This window comes from Suricata suricatta, chromosome 17 (assembly GCF_006229205.1).
Source record: "Suricata suricatta isolate VVHF042 chromosome 17, meerkat_22Aug2017_6uvM2_HiC, whole genome shotgun sequence".
Classification (NCBI taxonomy): domain Eukaryota; kingdom Metazoa; phylum Chordata; class Mammalia; order Carnivora; family Herpestidae; genus Suricata; species Suricata suricatta.
The window spans coordinates 35418228-35439331 of NC_043716.1; the positions used below are offsets into that span (position 1 = coordinate 35418228).

Sequence of the window (21104 nt, forward strand, 5' to 3'; positions counted from 1 at the left end):
CTCTCCAGGGAGATCTTGGACTATTTCCATAACCTCTCTGCCAGACAGTTTTCTTAACATGGAGCTAGCACCTATCTTGACTGTCTTGGTATTTCTTTTAATTTTTTTTCCTCTTTTTTATTTATTTTTGAGAGACAGCACAAGCAGGGGAGGGTCAGAGAGAGAGGGAGACACAGAATCTGAAACAGGCTCCAGGCTCTGAGCTAGCGGTCAGCACAGAGCCCAACACGGGGCTCAAACCCATGAACCGTGATATCATGACCTGAGCCGAAGCCGGACGCTTAACTGACTGAGCCACCCAGGCGCCCCTATCTTGGTATTTCTGTTTATAGGCTTACATAAATAAACATGCTAGATGCATATAACACTTTACATTTCACAACATGCTTTAATATCTCTCATGCTTTGAAGACTGTGTTGTGTGTGTGAAACATTAATCATCATTGATTTTTTCCCGTTTTTTCAAGTTATTTAGTTCTGAGAGAGAAAGAGAGCAGGGGAGGGGGAGAGGAGGGCAGAGAGAGAATCCCAAGCAGGCTTCGCACGGTCAACACAGAGCCTGATGCAGAGTTCGAACTCAGGAACTGGGAGATCATGACCTGAGCTGAAGTTGGACACTTTACCGACTGAGCCACCCACGCGCCCCTAATCATCATTATTATAACATGGATTGAAAGATTTCCCTGGCAATAGCCCATCGGGCAGAACGAAGGGCCTCTTCAGGGCTCTCTCATGGGAATTTGGCTCCCATCTCAGAGTCCTGACTCAGGCTGCAAGAATTGCTGGGGCTCCCCCATGATTAAACAAACACTTACTGGGCTCCAACTATGTGTTCCTGGCTACCAGGGACACCCCAAGAAGCATGGCCCTGCCCCACCCTCTAGGTGCATCTCTCCTCCTTGAACCAACAGGTGGGGCAGAGCAGGGCAGGGTGAGTTGGTAGAGGCAGAGACCACCAGCAATGCACCCCACCCACAGCTCCCAGGGGTGACTCATGTGGAACAGAAGGATGTTTGAAGTTGGTTCTGCCCGGCTGCTGGCCTCAGCTCAGGGTGGCTGCCCCGGACAGCGCCCGAGTGAGGACTTTGGGCAACATTCTGCAGTGTTTGTCCTTTTCCAAGGCCACAGAGAACCTCAGGCCCTATGGGCAGAGAAGCACACAAGGGGTCTGGCATCCAGGGCATTAGGGCCTGGGGGCTGCCAGCGGTTGGAAGGTGGCATTTGGGACGCCCCACTGTGATTCTCATGATCCTCTGCGGATTTAGCAGATGGGACCCTGAGGAGGTGGAGAAGGACATAGCAGGCCTGTGCCAGCTTTGGACAGGAAAGCACAGAGCCCCAGGGTGCCCTACATGCAGGCTGCTTGACTGTCCTTTGTTAGTTGTGAGCTTCCTTATTAAGTGATAACCTTGTGCCACGTGCCAGTGTAGATGTTGTACAAGCCTTTATTTATCTAACTCGATCCTTCTAACAACCCTATAAAGTGGGTACTATTATTAGCCAGGTTTTGAAAGGTAAGCGAGCCAAAAGCTTAGTCAAGTAACTTGTCCAAGTTCATACAGCTGGTTGTTGGTGGTGCTGGGATTCAAACCCAGGCCTGTCTGGCTCCCCAGCCTGCATTCTTGTTCTCCGTGGGATGTGGTTTCTCTTGAGGCCCTGCCTACCTCATTCACTCAGCTCCCCACCCCCAGCCTCCCCTCAGCCCTGGGGTCTCTTCCTCCCTCCCGCTTCGGCCGGATTCACGGCCTAGTTGTTGTGCCGGACCGGACGCTTAGAACTCCCAGCCTTGCAGTCCCTGCCCCTTTCCAAAGTTCCTTCTTACCACACCTCATTCTGGGCAAGAAAACCCATTACTTATCTGCCTGCAATAATCATAAAAAGGCTTATGCTTGACGTTCAAAGAATCCATTTCTTTTATCCTACATATGTTTATTACTATATGGTCTGTGCTTTCTGTGTGTTTGCTCACAGCCATTCTGTGTGTGTGTGTGTGTGTGTGTGTGTGTGTGTGTGTGTGTGTGTGAGAGAGAGAGAGAGAGAGAGAGAGAGAGAGACTGCCTGCTAAAAGCCCTGGAGACTCTGCAGCCGTGTAGTTTCTGTGTCGTTTTTCTTCAGTCTGTCTCCCCACCTCGTCTGTGAGCACCTTGCAGGCAGGCAGGGGGTCCAGGCTTGCTCATCTGGGTAACCCCGGCCCCTGCATGACGCCCGACGTTGCAGGTCAGGTGCTTCTTGGCTGCTTGTAAACGAAGGAGTGAGAGGGGCGGTGTGTGCAGGCAGCCACGGAGTAACGAGTAGGGACTGGGGTCACTTGGTTCTGGTGGGGGAGGGCTAAACGTTCTCCAGCATTTTTCTTCATCCCTCCTTCCACAGCTCAGGTGTTAGAATCAGGCCCCCTGAACTGCTTGTGACTGTAATCCAATGGGGCCTTGTGTCTTCTTGCCACAACAGGGCCCCAAGGTCCTCGAGGCTCCCGGGATGTATTTTACTTCCTTCACTCAGCAAGGACAAATTTCTGAAGATGCGCACGTCGCATGTTTGTATGTGGAATATCCTACTTGAACTTAGTTTTAGGACGTGCATTTAAAGGTTAAAAAAAAAACCCTAAGGCAATAAAGTGGCCTGTTTAAAAGATATTCATAGTTTATAGCCTTATCTCCAACTCCCCTCCCAACACAGCTCCTCCCAGAAATAAATCTCTTGAAGGCCAAGGGTTGGGCTTGACATCCGGGGTTGGTGCCTCTCAGGAGGGTGGGCCGGAGTCTTCACAGCCTGCACCTGGTTCTGGTGGCATTCTCCAGTGGCCGGCCAACAGGGGGCCTCCACCGAATCCTGCCTGCCACGGTTCTCACTGGGGCTCCTTCTGCAGGGTGGAAGTCAGAGATCAGGACTGTGCCCTTGCCTCCCTCCCCTTCCCCCACAACCAGGTCCCAGGCATCAGAAAGGCCTGGAGTTTGGAGTCAGGAAGTATGGGCATGAGTGCTTCCAGGAGGAACCTCTTCTGATGAAGATGGACATGATGTCCTGGCCCTCAGGCTAGTGCCCATCCCACCAACTCTCTAGTCTCTTCCCAACACCTAAGCTGGGATGAGTGTTTAGCCTCTTCTGGTGTCTTAGACTGGATATCCACTCTCAAAGAGATGGGGCCTTCGGAAAAGTGACAGATCTAGAAAACTGTGGGTGCCTTCCTGGCACAGCCATCTTTATTATTATTTTTATTTTTCATCGTATTTATTTTAGAGAGAGCGCACACAAGCGGGGGAGAGGGGCAGAAGGAGAGGGAGAGAATCTCAGGAAGGTTCCGCACTGGGTGTGGATCCCACTCAGGGCTTGATCCCACGACCTTGGGATCATGACCTGAGCCAAAATCAAGAGTTGGATATTCAACTGACTGAGCCATCCAGGTTCCCCCTATAAGATTTTATTTTGGGGTGCCTGGGTGGCTCAGTCAGTTAAGCTTCCAGCTTCCATGACTCAGGTCATGATCTCATGGTTTGTGAGTTGGAGCCTCACATTGGGCTCTGTGCTGACAGCTCAGAGCCTAGAATCTGCTTTGGATTCTGTGTCTCCCTCTCTCTCTGCCCCTCCCCCACTCATGCTCTGATTCTCTCTCTCTCTCAAAAATAAATAAAACATTAAAAAAAGATTTTATTTTCAAGTAATCTCCATCCCCAGTGTGGGGCTCAAGCCCACAACCCTGAGATCAAGAGTCGCACATTTCACCGACTGAGCTAGCCAGGCACCCTAACTGTGTATGCTTCTTACTAGAGGGAGGTGGACCTTGCAAAATAATATCCTTTTAAGAATATTTTTAAATGTGTTTTATTTATTTTTGAGAAACAGACAGCGCGAGCTGGGGAGGGTCAGAGAGAGAGGGAGACACAGAATCTGAAGCAGGCTCCAGGCTCTGAGCTGTCAGCACAGAGCCCGACGCAGGGCTTGAACCCACGAACTGTGAGCTCATGATCTGAGCCGAAGCCGGACGCTTACCTGACTGAGCCACTCAGGCCCCTGCAAAATAATATCCTTAATTCACATAAACACCTGGGAAGATGATAATTTACAGCAGGCCTGCTGTAGCTGAAATCACAAGAAATGGGCTTTCTTTCACATTTGCCTGACCCAAAGATAAAGGAACAAAGGAACAAGCTAGATTCCGAATTTCTTAGGGTATAGACAGGACTTCGATTTCTCATTTGTGTTTTAAAGCTTGTATGAAGTCCCTACTATGTCAGGTTTGTATCTGTGGTAGATAATTCTTGGTTCTAGGAGCTAAAATTCTCTGTATGTAATTCTATGTGCATACACACATATGATCAATTATGGTATATATCATGTTAACTAAGAGCATGTGAGCGAACTATGAAGGAAGAAAAAAAATTCCTGGTGGCATAGGAGGCATAATAAACAACTCTGGTCTTGAAGGATGAAGAGGAGTTTGCCTTGGTTTAAGCATTTTTTTTAACGTTTATTCATTTTTTGGGAGACAGAAAGAGAGCACAAGCAGGGAAGGGGCAGAGAGAGAGAGAGACCCAGAATCCAAGGCAGACTCCGGGCTCTGACCTGTTAGCAGAGAGCCCGACGCGGGACTCGAACTCACGAACTGCAGGATCATGACCTGAGCTGAAGTCGGCAGTTAACAGACTGAGCCACCCAGGTGCCCCAAGTTTGTCTTTTTTTTTTTTAATGTTTTTTATTTATTTTTGAGAGACAGAGACAGTGCGAGTAGGGGAGGGTCAGAGAGAGAGGGAGATACAGAATATGAAGCAGGCTCCAGGCTCTGAGCTAGCTGTCAGCACAGAGCCTGAGCCCACGAACCGTGAGATCATGACCTAAGCCAAAGCTGGACGCTCAACTGACTGAGCCACCCAGGCACCCCGTCTTTGGTTTACACAAGCGGTCATTTCTGAGCAAGAGCACAGCATGCATTCCTAATCTCAGCCCCTGCAGCCAGGAAGGAAGGCAGAGAAAGAGACTAGTGAGAGAATTTATGGTGGGCTGGGTAAGGAAGGTGAAGAGGCCCATCATAAGAGGGCCAGGCCAAGTGGGTTCCACTATGGGCCACGGGGACCTTTGAAGGACTGTCCGCTTGAGGCCTAGAGGTAGAGGGGCTGTTTAGGAAGGAGAAGGATATGAACTCACAAGGCCATGAGAAGTTGAACCAAGTAGAAACAGGGTTGGAAAGGGGTAGGGCAGGTGTGAGAGGTGGTTGGTTGGGAGTTGGTTGAGGGGGGTAGGAGTCCGAGGAAAGCAGGAATCGTCTGCCTTTTCTCTCCCCAGTAACTGGTTCAGCGCCTGGCATGTACATACTCAGACCCCGGAGGAAGGTAGCTGGGTGGGGGAATTGGGCATCGAAGCTGGGCGGCACTGGGACAGGCAGCTGCAGGGACACTCACGGAACACACAGGGGATATTGCTCACTCTCCAGCGATGCCTGTCCTAAGGGAGAGAGGATGCCGCCACAAACGGGCCAGCTGAGGGGGGCTGCAAGATAACCCTCCCCAAGGCACGGAGCCTGAGGCAAGGGGAGCTGAACGCTGAGCACCACTTTGGCTAATGCAGGTTTGCAGGAGGGGGTGAGTCAGTGAGGGGGATCCGTGAGGACGTAGCCCCCCTACCCAGCTCTCTCTGCCTTCTTGCCTTTCCCTCTCTTCTGGCCTCGCCGCGGCCCCATCTCCCCTCCTTCCCAGAAAGCTGGCCCCAGGTGTTGCCCCCTTTAAAATATCCACCTAAGGCCCATGCAATGGACCCCTGGAAGTTTGCGGGGAGGGGCAGGAAGTGGTACTTCGCACCATACAATAGGAGTATGATCCAGTAACAGGAAAACAAATGCCCCCTCTGCCCAGGCTCGTGGAATTTGGCATCTGATTTCACAGCCTCTGAAGCCTCCCTCTGAGCCATGGAGATGCTTGAGGGTAGGTGGGTCTGGAGAGCCTGGCCCAAGGTGGGGCCGGTGACCACCCCCCACCTTGAGGACGGGCCCTTGAGGTAAAGAGGGAACCACGGCCCCCCACCCAGTGCCCGCTGGAGGAGCACTGAGCTTTGGGGTGGAGCGGACAGCCTGGGAACCGGTCTGCCAACCAGTTTAACCAGGGACTGGTTTCGACTCCGGAGTTCAAAGGAGCTGGGGTGCACCCCGTCCCACCCGGCCAACGGGAGCAGCGGCACTTAACCCTTTCCCAGTTGTGCCTGGGGCAACATCAAGATGCGGTCAGTGATGGAGAGGGTCCAACCCTCCCTGGGCATGAAATGGGCGAGGGTGACCTTGGCTACAGCTGGGGGGGTGTAACCGGGCTCTTGGGAGCAGGGAAACTGAGGAGAGAGGCTCCCTTGTTCCTCCTGCCCCAGACTTCCCTTGGGGTTTCCTCTTCCTGCCTAGGCGATCCCAGGAGGACCCTGGCTTCTGGGTGGGTGCAGGGACACTGGGATTGGATTTCTGGAGTAATGAATATTCATCAGCCCGATCCGGCCTCTGCTTCTGTTTACTTAGCCGGGAGGGGCTGGGTTTCAGGTTCACCTTGACTCCTGGAGCCGCAGCGGAGCAGGTACCCGCTCCTGCACCTGTTTCTCTTGCACCTGCCATCCAGCTGCTCCTACCCAGCTCTCCTGGCCTGAGCCTTGCCTGGCGCGGCACCCTGGAGGCACCCCTACCTCCCCCAGTCTCCCTCCCAGGGAGCTGCTACACTCAGCTCCTTCTCTAAGGAAGGTCTCGCCTCCAGCGCAGAGCAGCCAGGATTACAGGTACAAGCAGAGGGTGAGCGGTTGGGGAAACCAAGGCACGGAGCCCAGTCAGGGCACTCAGTTCCACTTCCATGGCTAACAAGACTAACTGGGAGGGGGAACCCAGGCGGGCCAGCTCCCATTGCTCCCCTAGGTGGGTAGGCAGCCCTAGGACTCATCCCGCTGGCTCTTGGAGTCAATCCAGGCCTCCAGCAGAGCTCTTTCTGGAAAAGTTTTCCTCCAGAGCAGTTCTCTATTAACTCTTACTAAACTGGAAACTACTCCCCCCAGCCCCCTAGCCTGGAGGATATTTCTGGCCGTCTGGTAGGAATATCTCCCTGTTCTTATCCAGGATAGCCCAGTCTTACCCAGAGTGCACAAGTCCCGTCAGGGGCCCTGCAGAGGGATAGGGGCTGGGGTGGGGGGTGGGGGGTTTTTGGGTTTTGTCTTCAAGCATAGAAGCTGACTGGCTTCCTCAAGTCCCCTCCACCCTCCACCCCCAACACTGTCAATGGTTAACTTGTCCCAGCGCAGAAGGGGCCTGGTTCAGTCTGGACAAGGCCTTTGGAGCAGTTTGCAGAGCTCAGCTGGGGTGGTGGGGACTGTTCTGAGGCGGCCACACGCACACCATGGTGCTGGCTGTCACAGGTGGGGTAGGGGTGGTGGTGGCAGGCTGTCCTGTGAGGCCCTTCGTGGGCTCCAGAGCTGTGCAAACGGCAGAGATGTAGCTAGCTCGCATCCTCAGGGGTTGATTTGTATCATCCCATGGATTGCAGGGCCCCAGGGCAAGGGCCCAGCCCTCAGCTTGGCCAGCGAAGGGCCCTGGCAAGCAGACCGCAAGGTCCCACCACACGGCACCAAATGCTGGGTCTTCTTGAAAACCCAAATACACCCTTTGCCTCCCACCCCCGACCCCGTTCCCTCTGGCCTTCTGTGATTAGGCATGGGCAGGTGGCTTAAGTATACTGCTCTTTCCGACCTTCGATAGCTTTCGATATCACATCACTTTTTTGATTTGAAGCAAATTAGAGTTTACACTATCTTGGGGTGGCTCCCTACTTAAAAAAATCTTATAGTTTGGTTATTTTGTAAAAGAAATAGTCCTTTAATTTATCTCTTCTGTTCAGATTTTCATATGTCAAGCTTGCTGAAACGGGCAAATGTCTCTTAGTGGTGCTTATATGTCCTCTCTCGGACAGAAGGGACACCAAAAGGCATCTTGGACCAGAGTTCAAGGCCAGCAGACAAGGGCCTTAATGCCATGGTGGAGGTCCCAGGGCAGAGTCCAAGGTCTATTCCCGTCTCTCTGTATAGTTTTCTGATAAAGTTCCTTGTGTTCGGTCACTCCTTCATTCCAGGGAGAGTTAAGCCGATTTGCAGCAGCAGGTGTCTTTCTTTTAATGTTGTGTTTAATTTTTATTTTTGAGAGAGAGAGACAATGTGAGTGGGGGAGGGCCAGACAGTGAGGGGACAGAGGATCTGAAGCAGGTTCCACGCTGTCAGCAGTGAGCCCAGTGTGGGGCTTGAGTTTATGAACCAGGAGATGATGACCTGGGCTGAAGTCAGACGCTCAACTGACTGAGCCACCAGGCGCCCCTGCAGCAGGTGTATTTTAGCCAGCACAGACAGCACTTTCTCTCAAGGAGGTGGCCAGTCAGATGGCTATCGTCGAGCTCAGGAGCTGGATCCTCTGCTCCCCGAGTCCCTTGGCAACCCGGGATGGGCGGTGGTGGGGTCCTGGGCCTTGCCCCAGATCAGTTGGCGACTGGGCACCCACAGGCCAAGCAAGTGCCCTCCCCACAACTCCTTCCAGAAACCCATTCTGGAACACCAAGTTCTGTACAAGACTGTGCTAAGCCCAGGTGGGGGCAAGCTGCCAAAGCAAATCTCTCAGGCTGTCCCCTTTGTGCGCTCACCTCTCCAGGGTGCCCTGAGAGTATTTATCCGGCCACTCCCACCCCCTCTTTCACTTTCTAAGTGGGAGCTGCACACGATCTCCCCTGGGCTTCTCCTGCTGCATAAGCTCAGCTAGAGCGACAGAGCTGGCAATGTGGGATCTGCTCCCCAGACAAAGACGTAGGAAGGAATCCATCAGGCATGTGCTCTGGGCATGGGGCTGAGTAGATGCAGGGCCAGGGGGGAACAGCAGCAAGGGGCCCATGGAGGTGGCACTCAACCCATTCCAAGCCTAGACCAGATCCTGCTTCCGTTTTCCCCAAATTTGATATGCTCCCCATAAAATCCTTGCTCATTATGGAAGACCTGGAAATCCAAAGCGATACAGGGAGAAAACATCCCCTGTTCTTTTTCCGTAAAGAAAACCACAATTAATCATTTGTCATATTTCTTTCTGGACTTTTTAGAAAATGTAGTTAAGACCTTTGCCTTTTATTTTTTAACTTTTATTTATTTATTTTTTTAAGTGTTTATTTAGTTTTGAGAGGCAGAAAGAGACAGAGCACAAGCAGGGGATGGGTAGAGAGAGAGACACAGAATCAGAAGCAGGTTCCAGGCTCTAAGCTGTCAGCACAGAGCCTGGTATGGGGCTTGAACCCATGGACTGTGAGATCATGACCTGAGCCAAAGTCAGACACTCAACCGACTGAGCCACCTACGCACCCCCAAGACATTTGGTTTTTAAAAAGTGGTGCTATACGAGGTGCCTGGATGGCTCCGCCAGCTAAGTGCCTGACTTGATCTTGGCTCAGGTTGTGATCTCACGGTCATGAGTTCAAGCCCCTCCTTAGGCTCTGTGCTGACAGCATGGAGTCTGCTTAGAATTCTTTCTCCTTCTCTCTCTGCCCCTTCTCCACTTGTGTGCTCTCCTTCTCTCAAAATAAATAAATAAATGAACTTTAAATAAATTAAAAGAAAGAAAAGGAGGTGCTATATTTGCCTGTGCTTGGGCTGTCTGACCATGTAGCCTTCTGGTGTATTGTGGCCACTGTCTCCTCCCCAGGACCCTTCACAGCCACATGCAGAGTCCTGAGAACCAGACCACCACCCTCTCCGGGCCCACAGATGCCTTGATCTCTCATCCCTCTGCCTGCCCTTCCATTGCTCTGAATTCCTCCGGTCTGCTGTCTCTTCCTTCCACCTTACACACCCCTACCTGGCAACCACATCCAGGCAACGTCATCTCTCAGAACGCCTCACTCAAACAGCACCTATGTGGACGTTAGTAAAAGAAGAGGCCACAGCTGTGCTAGGGCACCTGGAGTCCAGCCCCCAAGCCCCACCTCTGCCGGGTACCTTACAGAGGGTCCAGCCTGGTCTAAACTATATCTCACTTCCTTCTAAATTTTCACCTGCCCTGCAGACTCCTGTCCTCATGGACGCCAGGTGGGGGAAAGGAGTGATCCCTCAATAATCACTACTGTTATCATGTTTTACTTTGCCAAGCATGCCTCCTTCTGTGGGCAGGATTAACGTTAGAGCTAAATGTTAGGGCTGGAAGGGACAGTTGAGGACACCGAGGGCCAGAGGAGTAACTTGCTAGAGGTCACCCGGCTGGTACAGTCCCCAGGACTTCCCACTCCCAGCCCGAGCTTTTTCCCACTCAGGAAAAATGCAGCAGCTCCTTCACTCCTGCTGGTCCCCACTGGGAAGTCCAAATTACTCTCAAAATCATAAATCCTATTGATTTTATAAACGAAACGCACAGGGCATTTCTGCCCATCTGATACAAGCCAACCATCTGCCGGCTCCTGGCAGCGGGACCTGGTGGCCTAGCTTGGGAGCTTGGGAAGAGCTTGGGAAGGGTGTCAGTGGTCTGGGTGCTGGGTGACCCAGGCAAGCCATTCACCTCCCTGTACCCCTGAGGGGCCTGGAATCTCAAAGCTCCCTACAACCCTGCGTGGCAAAAGTATGTGGCTGTCCCGCTGCCCCTCAGCCTATTGATGTCCACTTGGCTGGCCCTTCCCCAGACCCCTCTCTTTCCTAATCCTGGGTTTGTTTCGCTCCACCTTCAGTTCTTTCAGGCCTGAACTAATAGATTAGGAGTTTAGAGAGGGCTGCTCCGAGGCACCCCCTGCTCCCCGCTAACTCTTCTCACTGTCCTATCCTGCTCCTGCAGAAGGCCCCACCCTCGGCTCGGGGACGCCATGACCGAAGTGGGATGGTGGAAGCTGACCTTCCTGCGGAAAAAGAAATCCACGCCCAAGGTGCTCTATGAGATCCCTGACTCCTATGCCCAAACAGAGGGCAGTGCGGAACCCCCTGGGCCCGAGGGCGGCGGCCCCGACGGCAACTTTAACACCCGCCTGGAGAAGATTGTGGACAAGAACACAAAGGGCAAGCACGTCAAAGTCTCCAATTCGGGCCGGTTCAAGGAGAAGAAGAAAGTCCGAGCCACGTTGGCAGAGAACCCCAACCTCTTTGATGACAGGGAGGACAAAGGACAGTGAGGGGGGCCAAGGAGGATGCAAGCACCTCCCCACTCCTGCCGTCAGCTGGATCTGAGACAGGAGCTTGCCACACTGGCCTCCTTGGCCACAGGAGCCGTGGGGGCAGTTGACGCCTGCTGGCAGGAAATGTCTGGTTTTAGGTTTGTATTTATATACCCCAGCTTTCTGGAGGGTCTGGGAGGTCCCAGGGTCCTCCCACGTCCCCCAGCACATACAAAAGCACTCCAGCCCGAGGATGAGAGCCCCAGCTAGGAAAGACTGCCCTCCTGGCAGTGGTGGTGCCAGCAGAGAGGTGGCCATGGCAAGAAATGGAGAGAGGGAGCAGACAGACTTCACCTTCTCCACAGGGGCACAGGGTCAAGGGTGAGTTTCAATTGCTCCCTCTACCTTCTCTACCTGTTAACTGTTCTCTGGACCAATTCTGAGAGTGACTTTTCCAGAAGCCGCCTGATGGGGTGGTTTCCTGGAGCAGGAGGAGGTGGAGACCCTGGACTTGAGCTCACCTCCCATCACAAGAGGGAAACGTCCTGGAATTTGGTGCCCAGGTGTGCGGGGAGAGGAGGACACTGGGGGTTGCTGCAGAAGGCCAGGCAAGGGACCCCACGGCTTCCCGCAAACATCCTCAGAGGGACGCTGCACTTGGCAGGGGGTAGGTAGGGAGCTCTGGTAGGACCTAAGAGCAGCCAGCTCTCTGTCCCCCTTCTCCTACTAGTATTTAAGAGGGACAGGCCCCAGGGATGAGTCCTGGAGCCTTGAATTTTGCTTAAAAAAATAATTGTGGGTTTCTCTCTTTGTAATAAATGATGCTGCAAAAGCAGAGAACCTATTGATGCTCTGTCTTACACTTACTGAGGACCGTTTTGAATGCCTTTACTCCCTTCGTGTAAGTAACGTGAAACTTTGCGCTCAAAGTGTTCCTCTCAAGCACCAGAAGGGATTCTAGGGGTCACCTAGCTGGCTGGGTTGCTAGAGCATGTGACTCTTGAGCTCCAGGTTGTAAGTTTGAGCCCCTGGTTGGGTGTAGAGATTACTTAAAAATAAATTTTTTTTTTTTTTTTAAGGAAGGGTCCCCAGTGTAAAAATATAGCAAATATAGCTTCAACTCAGTGGTCAGTTCCTTCTGATCAACAGAGAGACCACCAGGGGCTCTGAGGGAGTGGAGGAGACCTTTGGTGACTGACGCTGAAGTCACAGGGGTTTGGTTTGGGATCAGAATTCAAATTCTCATTCCATAGCTTAGTAAATGGGTGATTTGGGGCATACTTAAAAAAAAAAAAAAGGGTCTCCGAACCTCAACCTCAGTTTCCTCTTCTGTATAAAGGGTTGTGATAGTACCTATTTCAAAGGAACGACCAATATTAAGTGCCCTGTAAATAATCCTATAGTAGGTGCTCAGTTAACATTGGTTTCCTCCCCCTCCCTTTATCAGGGAGCTCCACCATAGCCCACAGCTTCTGTTTAAGGAAGAGGAAAGAGTGTGCTCCCCGTGCTGTTAGGATCAGATCTTTCTCAAACCCCAGGAGCTGGGAACTAGAAAAAAGTGGACACAAATTGGAGCTTTTGGTGAGAACAGAGAGAAACCAAGGTGCCAACCAACCAGTGTGGTCCTGCAGCTTCCAGGTCAGTTCCTTACAAGCTGTTGGGCCACTCCACCCCAGGGAGTGTGGCTCAGGGAAACTTATTACTAAAACAAACAGACCTGTACAAGGGGGCCTTTGTTGGGTGGCCTCACCCAGGCCAGGGGGAGTTCTGAGGATGAGTGAGGGACACCCGGAGCCGGAGAGAGGGAAGGAAGGCTGGCTCAGGTGTGCTGCCTTTCCCAAGGCCTCTTCCCCTATCCTTCCAACCACATGGAACTTTCTAGGGTCCATCCAATTACTTAGTCCATAAGTGTCCCATGGAGGAGCTGACTTCCCCCACACTGTCCAGTTCACGGTGAAGAGCCAAGGTTTACAGGGAGCTTACAATGGACCAGGCCTTGTGGCAAGAACTCCAGGAGGTTCCTCAGTTAATCCCCTCATCACCTGAGGCTGGTGCTACATCCCCATTTTCCAGCTGAGTTAGCTGAGGCGGAGAGAAGTGAAGCCATCTGCTTGCAATGGCGGAGCTGAAACTAAAGCCAGGGCTGGCCTGTGTACATGACTGCTGCACATAGCCCCTTCCACTCTCGATTCTCATCTGCTTGGCGGATGAGAAACTAAGGCTCAGCAGAAAGGAGTATAGTCACCTTCTGCAGAAGGGGAGGTAGGGTGGGAGAGGGCAGTGTCTGGGGCTTGGAATCCGATTCTGGCACCAATGGAGGAAAGTGAACCGCCTTCAAGACTGAGCGTCTTCTGAGACACTAGGCTATAGGAACCTACCACTGAGCCCATCCTGAGGTTCCTTGAGGGAGGTAGGGCTTGGGGATGATGCTGGGCCCTGGGGCACCAAGCCCTGCTTCTACTCGATGCTGGTGCCGCATTGCCACCATTATCCCTCTTAGGTGAGAGGGTCTATGGCCCCTCTGCCTTGTGCGTGAGACCCTGCTTGAGCCTCAAAGTGATGTCTGCAGGAATCTTCCAGGAAGGCCCCACATACATCCCTAAGCTGGGGGCAGCTGGTGGGTGCATACTAAAAGCCAAAGGGAAATCTGGCTGCCAGGGAGTCAGTGGGAGGCAGCAGCAAGCTTTCACGAGGCTGGAGGAGGAGGAGGAACCGAGAGTGCAAATATGTGCAGGAGCTGCAAGAGGCTACGGGTTATCGACCACAGTTTCACTGGGACCCGACCCAAGGCGGGGAAGGGGGAGGCAGGAGGGGCCTGGCCAGAACTGGCCTGCGCTGCCCAGAAGGGGCCAACCCTGGGCGGCGGGCTCCCCCTGCTGGTTACCCAACCTCTAGGGAGAGGAGGACTGAGGTGGGAGGTGTGGCTTAATTCCCAACTCCCCTCTTTCCTGGGGTGGTGGGGGGAGAATGAGGCCAGGCCAGGTTGCATATTAGTATCACACACGGCTGTCAAAGTTTTATTACGGACTTGGCACAGTGATTGTCAAAGAACAGGAAAGGGATAGCTGAAGCCAGGCCCAAACCAAGGGGCTGGGAGGGATACACAGCTTCCAATAACAGGGCAAGATAGAGAAGGGCACCCCAGTGCCTCTCCTACAGCGGCCACAGGGTAGCCTTGTGCCTCTCCTGCACTCAGGCTTCAGAGGGGGATCAGCTCTGAGAGGGCCACCCTTGGATCCAGTTCGTGACACTAGGCGCGGCACACACCCACACAGTGGAATGAAGCCGTTCACAGGGTTGGCAAGTTCAATGCCAACACACACCGAGAACAGATCTCTGATCCTGGCTTAGTCACAGCAAACATTTACCCAGCCTGGCTCCCCCCCACAGCCTGTAGGCCATTTATTCAAGTTGTCATTGGTCACCAGGCTTGAGCTCAGAAAAAGTAAATACAGTTCAGCATAGGCGTCAGCCCAGCCCTGATGAAGAATCCAATGGTGAGGATGGGAAGTCATTGGTTTGGAGGTCAGGGCCACTGCATCCGGTCACCCAGGGATGGAGGTGGTCATGTTAAATGCAGAAATGGGGGGAGGGTGCCTGAGTCAGTTAAGTGTCTGACTTCGGCCAGGTCATGATGTCACAGTTCATGGGTTCAAGCCCTGAGAGTCGGGCTCTTTGTTAACAGCTCAGAGCCTGGAACTTGCTTCGGATTCTGTGTCTCCCTTTCTCTCTGCCCCTTCCCCGTGTGCTCGCTCTCTCTCTCTCTCAAAAATAAACAAAAGTTAAAAGAAAAAAATTTTTTAAATGTAGAATGGGATCCGTGAGTCTGGTGCGGGCTCCCAGGTGGTACCGCTGCTGCCGGCCTGCGGACCACACTGTGAGTGGCAAGGATCTAAACCCGGGGCTCTCAACGTCTGGCTGCACCGAATTCCCTGGGGAGCTTTCAAGTTTCCCAAGCTCGGGCCACACTCAGACCAGTTAAATCCCATCTGATTAAAGCTCCCTGGGTAATTCAGCCTGGATGGAAACCCGTGTCTAGGAGTCATCAGTAGATGTGGGGGGTTGGGGGTAGATAGGTGAAGGGGATGTATGAGTCGTCAGAAAGGTATAATCCCTATAACAATTTTATGCCTGGAAAATGAAATATATGTATATATGTGTATATATATATACATATGCAGATACAGTTCTCAGAAACAAACATGGAAAGTAAAGCTCGATTGAAATCCGCTGGGCTCATAGGTGCCAGTGCATGAATCCCGTCTATAAACTCCTGACGGCCTGGGATTGAATCCCTCTAGAGACACCTGCCACCTAACAGGAAGCCCACTCTGTCTTAGGTAGTCCCGGCTATTTGAAGTCTCTCCTTGCATTGAGATGAAATCTACATCCATGCTGCCACTTATGGGCTCCACAGAATAAATTTAATCTCTTTCCCACATTGTTGTGCTTCAGATAATGGGAGGCAGTCATCAGTAGGGTAGGGTGCTATAAAAATATCCTACTAGTAAATAAGTTAGTTAAGCCTCCTTTAGTTGCAAGCAACAGAAATTGATTCTAGCTAGTTTAAGCCCAAAACAACTTCCTTCCTAACTTCGTTCTTCCCTTTCTTCCCTTTTTCCTTCCCTCCCCCAGCCCCCCACCAGGGACAGTGGGTGTTTTGAGGCAGGAGGAGGAACTGCACAACCCAGAGGAGGGCGGAGGGATCCAAGGTCACTCAGGGAATTTCAAGATCAGCAGCTGGAGGCTGTATCTTCTTGGCTGCCACTAATGACTTGGCTACATGGCCTCTCAGACTCTGGGTCTCTTCCTTTCAAATTTCAAATTTCAAATTGTTGACAAGAAAAAAGCGATTGGCTAGATTGGCTTACGCCGGAACCAATCAGCTTTGGGCTTGGTCACCCTGGTAATGGGGGACCCCGGGGGCCCTCCCAGGGTCACCAAAAAAGGGAATCACACCAGCTATTACCCTATGAGGGACCTATTCCCATAAATCATATTCAAGGTCAAGAAAATAATTGTGGGATTTCCCCCCCATTTCTGAATATTTATTCAGAAATGTTTACACTCTACTAGACCACCTAATTTGAGAGCCAACTGAAAATACAGAATTCAGAGCTTGAACTCTGCAGGATCTTAAATAGAAGGGGTGGGGAGGGAAATGGGTTGAGTGTAGAAGGGCCTGGCTCTCAACCCCACACCCTCTCTTAGCATCCAGCCCTGGCTCCGGTCGGCACCAGCAGATTGGAAGTCAGGGTGCAAGTCTCTCATAAAGCCAGTCTTCCTCCCCAAGGTGGGTCATGGGCCCCAAAGGGGAGTCTCCTGTTGGCAGGCACCGCCGGAAGACGATCCGGTCATGCAGGCGGTTGGTTTGGCCTTGCCAGAACTCCATCACTTGCGGGCACAGGATGTAGCCGCCCCTTCAAGGAGAAGCAGTGGGTTTGTGCTCTGTGCATTTTTCCAGCAGCTCCCACCCAGGGCCCCTTGAAGGAAGCAGCTGATGAGGACAGCCGGGGGAAACAGATCTGTAATCCCACAGATAGGGTTGTGAGTAAACTCGAGGCTTCGGGTGCCCCTTGCTGAAGGACCGCCCCGTATCACTCACCAGGATTTTGGCTTTGGCACCTCTTGCTCTTGGTAGAGCTGTTGCAGTTCCTCGTTTTTCTTTCTCAGATACTGTCCAGGGGAAGGAAACAGAGGAAGGCCCAGACCAGTCAGCACTTCGCGTAATAACTGTTTACTAGGCATGTGCTGTGTGCCAGGCACTGGGGACACAGGTGAGCAAGGCAGGCTGGCCTCTGGGAGCCCAGTCCAACTGGAGGGTCAGATGAAGGAAGCCTATTTTCCCACTTCCCATCCTTACTCCCCCAGGAGGACCATCTTTTCATTCTGCCCAAGAGAGAGGGCACTGGCATCCCCAGGAGAAAGCTGCTGGGGAGGAGTGAAGGGCCCTGCCACCTAGAGCCCAACTCACCTCCCGATCGGGGATCACCGAACTCTGGCGACTGACCACAGCCCCGATCTGGCTGCTCTTGGGGCGGGAGCGGAAGTAGCATTCAGCCTCCTCCTCTGGCAGCTTCTTCACGGAGCCCTCCACACGCACCTGCTCAAGCATGGCCCTGGCTAGATGGCATTCAGCACCCGCCCTTCCTACCAGCACAGGCCCCCTTTCTCTCTTCACCTTACCTGCTGCCCCATCACTGCTGGCCCCAACTAGACCAGCTCATTGAGAGCTATTTGAGAGGCAGGCTGTTTGCCTGCCTGGGGACCTCCACGGGGCTCATCCCTAATGAGCCCCAGGCTGTCCTGGGAATGTTCACTCACCTGGCGGTTGAGGGGCTCCCAATAGAAGACAAGAGAAGCCAAGGGATTGGAGTCCTGGAAGTGACAGAGAATTCATAGTCAGGCATCAGACAGCAGGGAGGACACCTCCACATGCAGAAAGAAGGCTACCACATGCAGAGGACGCATTCACTACAGCATCTCATTCAAACCCTCGAATGTCGGCCTACTCTTACAGGTGTGGAGACAGACTCGGGGAGGTTGAGTAACATGCCCAAGTTCACACGGTAAGCGGTGGAGCTCCGCTGAAAACCCAAGCCATGTGGACTCCAATGTGAGGCTTGCGATATCTCTAACCCATATATTTGCAAGTCCTCCGAAATGCATCTGCGGCTGGCATGGACTCAGGAGGGCTCCTCCTTTGGATTCATGAGTTGAACGCACACAGAGTGTCGGCTCCAGGCTTGACGCCAGGAGAGCGGCTGGGGGGAATGACTGAGACACAACAGACGCAGCCTCTGTCCCCACAGAGCCTACGGGGGGGTTTAGCAGAGGAGACAAATATGAATCACACGATCACATCAATAAACCCACAATTATAAACCAAACAAAGGGCAGAAAGCAAAGCTGCAAGTTGTAATGACAGTGAGGGTGATGGATGTATGTAGCATAGGAAGTGAGGAGGACTTTTCTGGGTCTGAGAGCCGAAGGGACGGGAGGTAAACAGATGACATGGGTGGTTAGAGAGAGCACCCATTCCCGGCAAAGAGAAGGGCAAGTGCAAAGGCCTGCAGGCAGGACCGTGCCTGAGCACAGACAGCAAGTGGCTTGGGGGCAAGGGATGGCATATGAAAGTGACAGAGAAAGCAAGGGCTGAACCCTTCAGGCCCGGGAGGATGTACTCTGAACCCTCACCAGCTCTTTTCCCTTTCGACTCTCGAAGTTAGTGAAGAAACGGAAGCCATCCTTGCCAAAGCCCTTCAGCAGCACCATGCGGGCAGAGGGTTTTCCGTCTCTGGGGCAAAGACCGGAGCATGTGATCAGAGTCCATTTCACAGTTTCTGCTACCACCCCTCCCCACAGGGGCTCCCCTGAGCACCCCCCACCTATTCCCCCTTATTCTGCACTGTCAGGGATCCGGGCTTCCCATTCCCACTTGCCCCTGGGGGTTTGTCCTGGAGGTGTAAGTATGACATCACTGCCTGGGGGCCTGTTATGGATTGAACTGTGTCCCCCTAAAATTCTACATTGAAGCCTAACCCCCAATGGGACTATATTTGGAGACAGGGCTTTGAAGGAGGTAATTAAGGTTAAATGAGGTCATAAAGGGGAGACTCTAATTCAATAGGACTGGTGTCCTTATAAGAAGAGGAAGAGACACCAGAAAGATCTCTCTCTCCCTCCCTTTCCCTGCAGGCAAAAAGGAAAGGGCATGTGAGGACCCAGCAAAAAGGTGGCCATCTACAAGCCAGAGAGGCCTCATTAGGAACCGATTCTGACAACACCTTGATTTTGGCCTTCTGGCTTTCAGAACTGTGAGGAAATAAAATCTCTGTTGGTTAGGTCTACCAGTCTGTGCTATTTTATTAATTAAATAATTAATTAATTAAAAAAATTTTATGTCTTTATTTTGTATTGAGAGAGAAGCGGAGGGTAAGCGGGGGAGGGGCAAAGAGAGAGGGAGACACAGAATCTGAAGCAGGTTCCAGGCTCTGAGCTGTCAGCACAGAGCCCAACGTGGGGCTTGAACCCATAGACGGTGAGATCATGACCTGAGCCAAAGTCGGATACTTAACTGACTGAGCCACCCAGGCGGCCCTATTTATTTATTTATTTAAATGTTTATTAATTTTTGAGAGAGAGAGACACACATATACACACACACATAGAGTGTGAGTAGGGGAGGTGCAGAGAGACAGGGAGCCACAGAATCTGAAGCAGGCTCCAGGCTCTGAGCTGTCAGCACAGAGCCTGATGCAGGGCTCGAACTCACAAACCATGAGATCATGTCCTGAGCCGAAGCCAGAAGCTTAACCGACTGAGCCACCTGGGCGTCCCCCAGGAGATGTAGCTCTTAAAGGGCGATGGGAACAGAGTAAATAGGGAGATGAGGGAGACAAGGGTGTTGGGGTAGGTGCATTAGGGGCAGAGATGAATGAGGCATTACATTTTATTACCGAAATGGAATTAAGTGAACTGTGATCTTGGTTTACAGGTAAAAGCACTAAGGCCCAGAGAGGACAAGTAACATGCCAGAGGCCACACAGCAAGCTAATAACAGTGCTGTAACATAAATTTGCATTCCATTAAGTTGCGAGTTTCCTAAGTTTCCTACTTATCTGTACCCACCCGCAGGTGGGCCTACAGCTCTGCCCACCTGGTGCAGGTAGCCAGGCACATGGCATTGGCTTCCCCTATGTCGGGACACTGAACAGCCTCCTCAAACCAGGCAGCAAACTGCTTTATGGGGTCCAGGGAGGTCAGCTGAGTCTCCTCAAATGCCTGAAAAGGAAAGTTTTATTTAATAAATACATACAGTGCTTACTGTGTACCTGGTACTGTTTCGGGCACTTTTCATAACAACAACACCACCACCAAAAAACCAGTGCCCAGAATCCGCTAGCCCTATTTTACAGGTGAGGACAGAGGCATAAACATACGGCATAACTTGCCAAATCCCAGAGCTAGTGATCGATGAATCACAGTGTCAAGCCTATCACCTGGGGAGCATAAAAAAAAAAACACCACCACATTCCTGGGCTCCACTCCCCCTCCCCCAAATTCTCAGTAGGTCTGAGGTTTAAGGAAAAACTGCATGTTTAACAAGTACTTCTGGAAATGCTCAAGTATAACCGGATTTACAAACGGTGGCTCTGGGCCCCAGTTCCAAAACAATTTTGTTGGTTCCTTCTCTGAGGAGGGAAAAGGAAAATCACTTCTAGAAATGGTAAAGGAACGGGCTGAATCAGGCAGTGAGAGCTGGAGCTTTCTCCTCCCCTCCTCCGTGAGTCAGTACCCTTGCCCATGTGACACTTATCAAATATTAGCTGATTATCACTGTGCTAAGCACTTTGTAAATATCAAAGTCCATAACACCCCTGAGTAAGGTACTCACTTCCCAGGTGAGGAACTTTTGAGACCCCGAGGGGTTAAGTTATTGCCTAAGGTGATGCACCCCGTGAATAGCAGGATCGAAGCCTGGGCCGCCTCCAGAGCTCGCGCGCGTACCCACTATGACAAGCTGCCTCTTTTCATCCTTTTTCCCCAGGGCTCCTCCCGCTGTTGGTGGTGTTTGAACAACCCCTTCTCCTACCCGGACGACCCCAAATCCACCCCGTGGGTTCCTTCCATTCCTCTCCCCTCGGGGGATGACGTGGGGACCCCTCCCTGCGGGAGGCCCTGCCCGGCGGCCGCACCTCTCCGTCCCCGCGGTAACTCTTGCGCATCGGCCCCAGGTCCATGACGGTACCGCCACCGCACAGGTGGCGGAGGTCGGGGGCCACTCGATAGGTCGCCCGAACGTCGCGGTGACGCCTCGCTGCCCGCACGTCATGAGGTCGCCAGCCACGTGACCCAGCGTCGCCCGGCGCCGGGTTCCGTTGGGTTCGGAACCAATTTCTCAGCCCGGGAGTATACCGGGAAGGAAGAATTCGCCAGTTGCCAAGCCCGGCTAACAGGTAGTAAGTCATCGGCGCCAATGGGCGCTCAGGGTCGGAG

At 52.5% G+C, this 21104-nt stretch overlaps 2 protein-coding genes across 2 annotated transcripts; one reads left to right on the forward strand and one right to left on the reverse strand.

The window, feature by feature from the left end:
* Positions 1-6496: 6496 nt before the first annotated feature.
* On the forward strand, positions 6497-11949 carry PRR15L (proline rich 15 like). The gene is made up of 2 exons (XM_029929125.1): positions 6497-6738; positions 10793-11949. The coding sequence occupies exon 2, from the start codon at positions 10821-10823 to the stop codon at positions 11121-11123; it is 303 nt and encodes a 100-aa protein (XP_029784985.1). The 5' UTR covers positions 6497-6738; positions 10793-10820; the 3' UTR covers positions 11124-11949.
* A 3295-nt stretch (positions 11950-15244) lies between these two features.
* PNPO (pyridoxamine 5'-phosphate oxidase) lies at positions 15245-21094 on the reverse strand. Its single transcript, XM_029929124.1, is given in 8 exon segments — positions 15245-16525; positions 16711-16781; positions 17080-17208; positions 17430-17483; positions 18303-18402; positions 19765-19889; positions 20804-20880; positions 20883-21094. Coding segments are annotated over 8 exon segments (783 nt in total). The 5' UTR covers positions 20941-21094; the 3' UTR covers positions 15245-16356.
* Positions 21095-21104: the final 10 nt, after the last annotated feature.